The 8696-nt window shown below is 57.9% G+C and overlaps 1 protein-coding gene across 1 annotated transcript in view; it reads right to left on the reverse strand.

Annotated features, from left to right (window-relative positions):
- Positions 1-1961: 1961 nt before the first annotated feature.
- The window catches only part of LOC121273565 (zinc finger protein 501-like), a 9813-nt gene continuing 3078 nt past the window's right edge, over positions 1962-8696 (reverse strand). The window contains exon 2 of the mRNA XM_041180733.1: positions 1962-3148. Within this exon, the coding sequence (XP_041036667.1) occupies positions 1996-3148 (1153 nt within the window). The 3' untranslated portion in view covers positions 1962-1995. The remainder of the gene's footprint in view (positions 3149-8696) is intronic.

Genomic DNA, 8696 nt, shown 5'->3' on the forward strand with positions numbered 1-8696 from the left:
GGAGGGGGTGGAGATTTGTGACTCCCCTTTCTGAGGTCCAGACAGGAGGAGCACCGGCTCCTCCTGAGCCCGTGCGACGCTTCAGGGAGAACAGATCCCCCATCCCCACCCCAGTCTCCCCCACCCCCACCCTCCCCTCCTGCCAAGTTAATGCCAACTCTTGCCCCCTCCCCCCAAATCCCGCCCTCTTTAATGCGAAATCTATTCCTCACCGCCGCTCCCCCAGTGGTTAATGCCATCTCCCCAACCCACCAAATTTAACACAAACTAACCCCACCCCACCATCTCACCTCCAGTTAATGCTATTTCTCCCCCCTCCTCACTTCTCCGCTTAATATTAACTCCCCCGCCCCCTTCCAGTTTATTCACGCTAATTCTGACCCTTCTCACGGACCCCCCTTCCCCTCACCCCCCCCCACTTAATGCTAACTCCCTTCCGTCCCGCAACCCTCGCTAACGCTAGCCTTCCCTCCCTCTCTCTCTCTCTCACAGGCCCTCTTGACACCCGTTCATCGACACCTCCCCCTCTCCCTGCCCCTTATGCCAACCCCCGTCGGATATTCCTCCTCCACTGAGGCAAGTTCCCTGCCCAGGGCCATCTGTTCCCCATCCACTGCCCTATGTCCCCTGACCACTGAAGTCCCTTCCCCCTCCCCTGACATCCATACTGTGCCCATTGCCTCCCATTCTTAACCACTCCCCTTCATCCCCCTCTATTTCAATTGAATCCCCCCAATTCCTCGCATTACCCTCCATTTCACTCCAATCCCCTCCATTTCGATCCAATCCCCTCCATTTCGATCCAGTCCCCTCCATTTCGATCCAGTCCCCTCCATTTCGATCCAGTCCCCTCCATTTCAATCCAATCCCCTCCATTTCGATCCAGTCCCCTCCATTTCGATCCAGTCCCCTCCAGTTCAATCCAATCCCCTCCATTTCGCTCCAATACCCTCCATTTTCCTCCAATACCCTCCATTTCACTCCAATACCCTCCAATTCACTCCAATACCCTCCAATTCACTCCAATACCCTCCATTTCGCTCCAATACCCTCCATTTCACTCCAATCCCCTCCAGTTCAATCCAATACCCTCTATTTCACTCCAATACCTTCCATTTCACTCCAATCCCCTCCAGTTCAATCCAATCCCCTCCAGTTCAATCCAATTCCCTCCATTTCACTCCAATACCCTCCATTTCACTCCAATACCCTCCATTTCACTCCAATACCCTCCATTTCGCTCCAATACCCTCCATTTCGCTCCAATACCCTCCAATTCACTCCAATACCCTCCATTTCACTCCAATACCCTCCATTTCACTCCAATCCCCTCCAGTTCAATCCAATCCCCTCCATTTCACTCCAATACCCTCCATTTCACTCCAATCCCCTCCAGTTCAATCCAATCCCCTCCAGTACAATCCAATTCCCTCCATTTCACTCCAATACCCTCCATTTCACTCCAATCCCCTCCAGTTCAATCCAATCCCCTCCAGTTCAATCCAATCCCCTCCAGTTCAATCCAATCCCCTCCAGTTCAATCAAATCCCCACTAATTCAATTTAATCCCCTCCAATTCCAACCACACCCCCCTCCATTTCTTCCTCACCACCCCCCCTCCTCCATTTCAGCCCAACCCAATCCTGCCCCATTCCCCTCAAGGCCTTCCATTCCTCTCAAGCCCCTTTGCCACAGCCCTTCCATTCCCTCCCGAGACCAGGATTAGAGCCCGGGTTTTTTTTGGGGGAAAACAAGTGAGTGAGAGAGAGTGAACTAGAGAGAGAGAGAGGGAGGGAGAGAGAAGGTGGGACGGTTGGGGTTGGCGCTGGGTTTAGACTTGGGTTGGCCGCTATGGGGGGGAGGAGTGATAGGCACCCTGGCTAGGTTGGAGAGGGTGGTGTGGGTGGGTGGGAGTGGTTTGGTGGCATCTGGCACATCTCCCCCCCCCGCCAGCCCTCCCCCTCACCAACCACCCCCCCAACCCCCGACGCCCGCTCAGGCGTGGACCCGCTGGTGCTTGAGCAGGTGGGAGGACTGGCTGAAGCGCTTGCCGCAGACGGCGCAGGGGAAGGGGCGCTCGCCGGTGTGGACCCGCTGGTGCCGCCTCAGGTTGGAGGAGACGGTGAAACGCTTGCCGCACAGCCGGCAGGCAAAGGGCCGCTCGCCGGTGTGGACCCGCCGGTGGGTGAGGAGGCAGTCGGCGCCGCTGAAGCGCTTGCCGCAGTCCGGGCAGGCAAAGGGCCGCTCCCCGCTGTGGACCCGCTGGTGGGTGAGGAGGCTGGACGAGACGGTGAAGCCCTTGCCGCAGAGCGGGCAGACGAAGGGCCGCTCGCCGGTGTGGAGGAGCCGGTGCGCCAGCAGATGGGCCGACTCGCCGAAGCCCTTGCCGCAGGCCGAGCAGACGTAGGGCCGTTCGCCCGTGTGGACCCGCTGGTGCCGCAGCAGCTTGGAGGACTGGCCGAAGGCCTTGCCGCACAGCGGGCAGGAGAAGGGCCGCTCGCCGGTGTGGACGCGCCCGTGCACCTTCAGCTCGCCGGCGCTCTTGAAGCGCTTGCCGCATTCGCCACAGCCGAAGGCCCGCTCCTCGGTGTGGACCCGCCGGTGGGTCAGCAGGTGCGAAGAGCTGGCGAAGGCCTTGCCGCACTCGCCGCAGGCGAACGGCCGCTCGCCCGAGTGCACCCGCCGGTGGATCTCCAGCTCGGACGGGTAGATGAAGCCCCGGCCGCACTCGCCGCACTTGTAGGGTAGGCCGGCCCGGCTGTGGCAGCGGCACCGGTGCCGCGTCAGCTCGGAGGGGCGGCTGAACGCCAGGCCGCAGACGGGGCAGGCGTGCGGCCGCTCGCCCGAGTGCACCAGCCGGTGGGCCTTCAGCCCGTGCCGCTGGCCGAAGCGCTTGCCGCAGTCGCCGCACTGGTAGACCCGGCCGTGGGCCGCCTGGTGCTTCTCCAGCCACAGCCGCGACTTGAAGGTCCGCCCGCACACCCGGCAGTCCAGCGGCAGGCGCCCCCCCCCACCGCCCGCCCGGCGCTTGCCGCCTGCCGCCCCCTCTCCCCGCGCCTGGTACATCGTCCCGGGTGAATCTGGCAATCCCGTCGGCTCCCGAAGCGGCGGCTGGTCCGGACACTCTCCCATCTCCCGTCCCGGCGACCTGCACCAAAGAATTCAGCAATTACTACTAACGATAACAACAACAACAACAACCAGAATAGCAAAACGATAATCGCCCTCACCGGGGGCAGGAATTCGGCAAACGGAGTGGGGGGGGGTGGTGGGGGCGGTGGTGAAATCCCCCGAGGCGGGGGATGGGTGGGGGTGGTGGGTGGGGTGTGGGTGATGGTGGCATCGGCACCAGGTGGAGAAGGAAAGGAGCCGCATTCATATAGCGCCTTTCACCGCCCCCTCCCCCCCCACCCCCGGCACCGACCTCCCTGGGTTGCATTGCCATGCCTCCGGTGACCCAAAGCACTTTGGCAGCCGGGGGACGTACTCTTTCGACGCAACAGCCCTTGGAGTGCAAGAAAACGTGGCGGGCCAGTCTGCGCCCTGCGGTGGGATGAATGGCCAGACCGTCTGATAAACACCCAGCCCCAGGACAGCACGGAGATCTCCCCTCACGTCCCTAAACCCCCACCCACCTCTCCGTCACCCCCTGGTCCTCTTCCGGAGCGGGGACCCTACAGGTCCAGCAGCGAGAGTGGACGGTGTCCTCAGCTAAACGCCTCACCTCGACAGCCCGGCGCTGCTTCGGTACTGGCATCGGGGTCGCCAAGCCCAGACCCTGCATTCAAGGCAGTGGAGTGGCACTTGAAGCTCACCCCCTTACTGTCTCAGATGTGGGGGGGGGGGTTGCTCCCCATTGAACCAGGGCTAGCTTCTTAATGCTAACGTTAAGGTTAGGGCTCAGGTTAAAGTTGAACTTATCATCAGGGTTCGGGCTAAAGTTACAGATGGGGGGGTTAACATTAGGGCTGGTATTTGGGTCAGGATTAACGTGGGAGTTAGGATGAAGGTTGGGTATTGGATTGAATTTGGGGTTAAGGGTTATGGTTGTTTCAGGATCAAGGTTGGGTTTAGAATGAAGGGCGAAGTTAACATCACAGTTGTGTTTAAGATAAAGATTGGGTTTAAGGTTGAGGTTGGGTTTAAGATTAAGGTTGGGGGTAAATTTAAGGTTGAAGGTAAATTTAAGGTTGGGGTTAAGATTAAGGTTGTGTTTAAAATAAAGATTGGGTTTAAGATTAAGGTTGGGTTTAAGATTGAGGTTGGGTTTAAGATTGAGGTTGGGTTTAAGATTAAGGTTGGGGGTAAATTTAATGTTGAAGGTAAATTTAAGGTTGGGGTTAAGATTAAGGTTGTGTTTAAGATTAAGGTTGGGTTTAAGATTAAGGTTCTGTTTAAAATAAAGATTGGGTTTAAGATTAAGGTTGGGTTTAAGATAAAGATTGGGTTTAAGATAAAGGTTGGGTTTAAGATTAAGGTTGGGTTTAAGATAAAGGTTGGGGTTAGGATTAAATTTGGAGTTAGGATTACGGTTTTGTTTAGATTTAATGAGTTGGTGTTGGGATTACAGTCGGTGTTGGGATTACAGTCGGTGTTGGGATTACAGTTGGCATTGGTGTGATGATTAAGAGAGGGGTTGGGGTTAGGCTTAACATTGGGGTTAAGATGAAGGTTATGTTTAAAATTACATCTGGTTTTAGGGTGAAGGGGCTAAATGTGGTGATGCAGACAGGAGGACGTCAATGCAAACTTTGTTCACATCTATTGCTTGAGTTTCTGTTGCATTGACTCCTGCCTCTTCAATTTGTCACCCACTTCCTACTACTTCTTGACCTGTTGGTTGCCAGTATCTTAAGAACACAAGATATCGGAGCAGGGGTAGACCATTCGGCCCATCGAGGCTGCTCCGCCACTCAATTCCATTGTGGCTGGTCTTGGTCTTGGACTCCACTTTCCCGGCCGTTCCCCATATCCCTTAGTTCCCTGAGACCCCAAATATCTGTCTTTCCGAGCCTTAAATATCTTTAATGATGGAGTATCCACAACCCTCTGGGGTGGAGATTTCCAAAGATTCACAACCCTCTGAGTCAAGAAATTTCTCCTCATCTCAGTCCTAAATGATCCTCATCCTGAGACGGTGTCCCCATGTTGTAGATTCCCAAGCAGCGGATACAAACTTTTTTTTGATTCATTCAGGGGAAGTGGGCTTCTCTGGCTGGGGCCCAGCATTTATTGCCCATCCCTAGATGCCCCCTTGAGAAGGTGGTGGGTGAGCTGCCATCTAGAGTCTCTGCAGTCTGTATGGTGTGGCTACAGCCACCATGCTGTTAGGGAGGGAGTTCCCGGGATTTTGACCCGGCGACAGTGAAGGAACGGTCGATATGTTTCCAAGTTGGGATGGCGAGTGCGGCTCGGAGGGGAACTTCCAGGTGGGGGTGTTCCCCGTGCGTCTGCTGCCCTCGTCCTTCTAGATGGGTTTGGAAGGTGCTGTCGAAGGAGCCTGGGTGAGTTGCTGCAGTGCATCTTGTAGATGGTACACACACTGCTGCTACTGTGCGTCGGTGGTGGGGGGAGTGAATGTTGGTGGATGGGGTGCCGATCGAGCGGGGGCTGCTTTGTCCTGGACGGTGTTAAGCTTCTCGAGTGTTGTGGGAGCCGCACTCATCCAGGCAAGTGGGGGGGCGGGGAGTGTCCCATCACACTCCTGACTTGTGCCTTGTAGATGGTGGACAGGCTTTGGGGGCAGTCAGGAGGTGAGTGACTCTCCGCAGGATTCCCAGCCTCTGACCTGCTCCTGTAGCCTCAGTATTTATATGGCTGGTCCGGTTCAGTTTCTGGTCAATGGTAACCCCCAGGATGTTGATAGTGGGGGATTCAGTGATGGTAATGCCCATTGAACATTAAGGGGTGATGGTTAGATTCTCTCTTGTTGGGGCATCCACCCTGTTGAACCCCCTTCAGAATCATGTACGTCTAACAGAATCACAGAATCACACAGTGCAGAAGAGGCCCTTCAGCCCATTGAGTCTGCACCGACACGTGAGAAACACTTGACCTACCTACCTAACCCCATTGACCAGCGCTCGGCCCCATAGCCTTGAATGTTATGATGTGCCGAGTGCTCATCCAGGTACTTTTTAAAGGATGTGAGGCAACCCGCCTCCACCACCCTCCCAGGCAGCGCATTCCAGACCCTCACCACCCTCTGGGTAAAAAAGTTTTTCCTCACATCCCCCCTAAACCTCCTGCCCCTCACCTTGAACCTGTGTCCCCCTCGTGACTGACCCTTCAACTCAGGGGAACAGCTGCTCCCTATCCACCCTGTCCATGCCCCTCATAATCTTGTACACCTCGATCAGGTCTCCCTCCCTCGTTCTCCTTGACTCCGGAGAATCCGAGCCCGGTTTACTCAGCCTCTCATCGCAGGACAATCCTTCCCTCCTCCCTCATCCCGGGGACCGGTTTTAGTGAACCTTCCTCCCCCGCCCCGCCCCCCCCCCCGCAGCTCCGCCTCCGAGGCGAGTCTATCCTTCCTTCCAACGCGGAGACCAAACTGGCATAGCACGCGCTCTCCCCGCTCCAGACAAGGTCTCGCCGAACCCTGTGATACCCGTAGCCAGGCTCCTTGCCCTCCAACCCCCCTTGCGGTCGAGGCCAGCCCGCCCTCCGTTTGCCTCTTGCTGTGCCTGCAATGCTAATTCTCCGCCTTCCTTTCGTACGGGGGGGCGCCCCCCCAAGCCCCCCAACCACCCGGCCGTCCGTCCGTCCGTCCGTCCCTGGCCGCCCGGTGTGGGGGGAGGCTCGCCCAGGGGGAGGCGCTGGACACACCGTGGGGCCCAGTCGGGGCTGAGCCGAGGCGAGATGGTGGAGACGGAGGCGCAGTGCAGACTTCCGAGTGACTACCTGCCCGGCCTTCCAAGCACCACCTGCCCCACCGCACTACTCCCCCCCCCCCCGCCCCCCACCACCAACTCCCCGTCCGCCCCCAGCACCACACCAGTCGGACTCGGCAGCCATCTTGGAACCCACCGAACCAGAGCGGAAGGCTGGCGTTCCTCGATCCTGGTCAAAGGTCTGATGTTGGTAAGGTCAGGGTTAGGATTTGGCCTGCGGGCAAGAGTTGCGGTGGGCGGGGGCGGGGGTGGGGGGGTGGCGGTGTGTGGGAGTGAGGGGGCCGGGGGGGTGTGGTTGCGGGTGGGGGCGTTGGTAGGAGACGGGTTTTGGTTTGGGAGTTACTGCGGGGGTTAACGGGCTCGTGCTGGGGCTCCAATCCGATCGTGGAGGCATTTGGATCGGAAGCCAGCGAGCACGAGGTGCTACGGTGAGGGGGTGGGGGGGTTAGGGCTGGAGGTGAGAGAGGAAGGCTCCGAGGTTCGAGGTTAGGGGGGTGGGGTCAGGGGTTCGGTTTTCTTCCCCTCTTTGATGGGACATGGGCGTTGCTGGCGAGGCCCCGGCCTTTATTGGCCATCCCCCATCGCCCCTCGAACAGAGTGGCTCATTTTGTAGAGGTGGGGGGGGGAGGGCAGTTAAGGGTCAGCCACGTTGCTATGTGGGGTGTGGTCTGGAGTCGCGTGTAGGCCAGACCAGGTAAGGACGGCAGATTTCCCTTCTCTAAAGGGGAACATGAGTGAACCAGATGGGGATTTTTTTTTTTTAACGACGGTCCCTGTGACTGAAACTGGCTTCGTAATTCCAGGTTTTATTAATTGAATTGCAATTCCACCGATTGCCGTGGGTGGGATTTGAACCCGTGGTCCCCCCCCCCCGCAAAGCATTAGGCTTCTGGATTCCTAGTCCAGTGAAATTATCATTATGCCACTGTCTGCTCATAATCTAGGCCTAACCTCGATCCTGAACCCGACTGGGACCCTTGTTGGGGTTAGAATTAGAGACACACCGAGGGCGGTGGTTCAAGGGTTAGGGTTGAGGTCCCAGTTGGGTTCAGGGTGGACCTTGGAGCTAGATTTGAGGCTATGGTTGGAACTAAGGTTGGGATTGGGGCTAGGATTCGGTTTGTGAAGGGCAGGGGTCAGGGCCGGGTTGCTATAGGGAGGGCAAGGTTGGGCGGGAGGGAGAGGTTTAGGGGTTGAGGCTGAGGGGAGGGAGGGAGGGAGGGAGGGGGTGGTGAGTGAAGTGTGACAGGCCCTCGCTCTTGTCGGTGAGCCCATGGCCGCGCTGTTCAGCCGCTGCGGTTGTCATGGTTCACCCCCCCCCCTCCCCCCTCCCCCCCCCGAGGGGCTAAGTTGGGCCTTGCTGGGCTCTGCTGGGTCACCCCGCGATGGGCGGTCATTCAGGGCAGCCTGCTTCCCCCCCCCCCCCCAACTTTGAGCAGGCTGGCGGGGTCGCTGAGGGAAGTTTTGGGCCGACAGAGGTGGGCTTGGTGGGGGTGGAGCCATGGAGAGAAGAAGGAGGCCGTTCAGCCCATTGAGTCCATGCCTGGCCCGCTGCAGGGCAGTTCAGTCAATCTCAAGCACCACCCCCCCCCCCACCCCACCCCACCCCCCCAGCCCCCAGCTCGATCGGGTCAGAAAGAAGGGGCTGGATTACTCCTGAGTGAAGGACAGGCTCCCTCTCCCAATCCCGTTCCCCTGCTCCCAGCTTCCGAATAATCCGAACATTTAGTCCCCCCGCCAACGCACAGCCCCTGCCCCCCACGGCACAACAAATCCGCCTGGTTGCATCAATTATAGAGAAAG

The sequence above is a fragment of the Carcharodon carcharias genome (assembly GCF_017639515.1).
Source record: "Carcharodon carcharias isolate sCarCar2 chromosome 27 unlocalized genomic scaffold, sCarCar2.pri SUPER_27_unloc_1, whole genome shotgun sequence".
NCBI lineage: Eukaryota > Metazoa > Chordata > Chondrichthyes > Lamniformes > Lamnidae > Carcharodon > Carcharodon carcharias.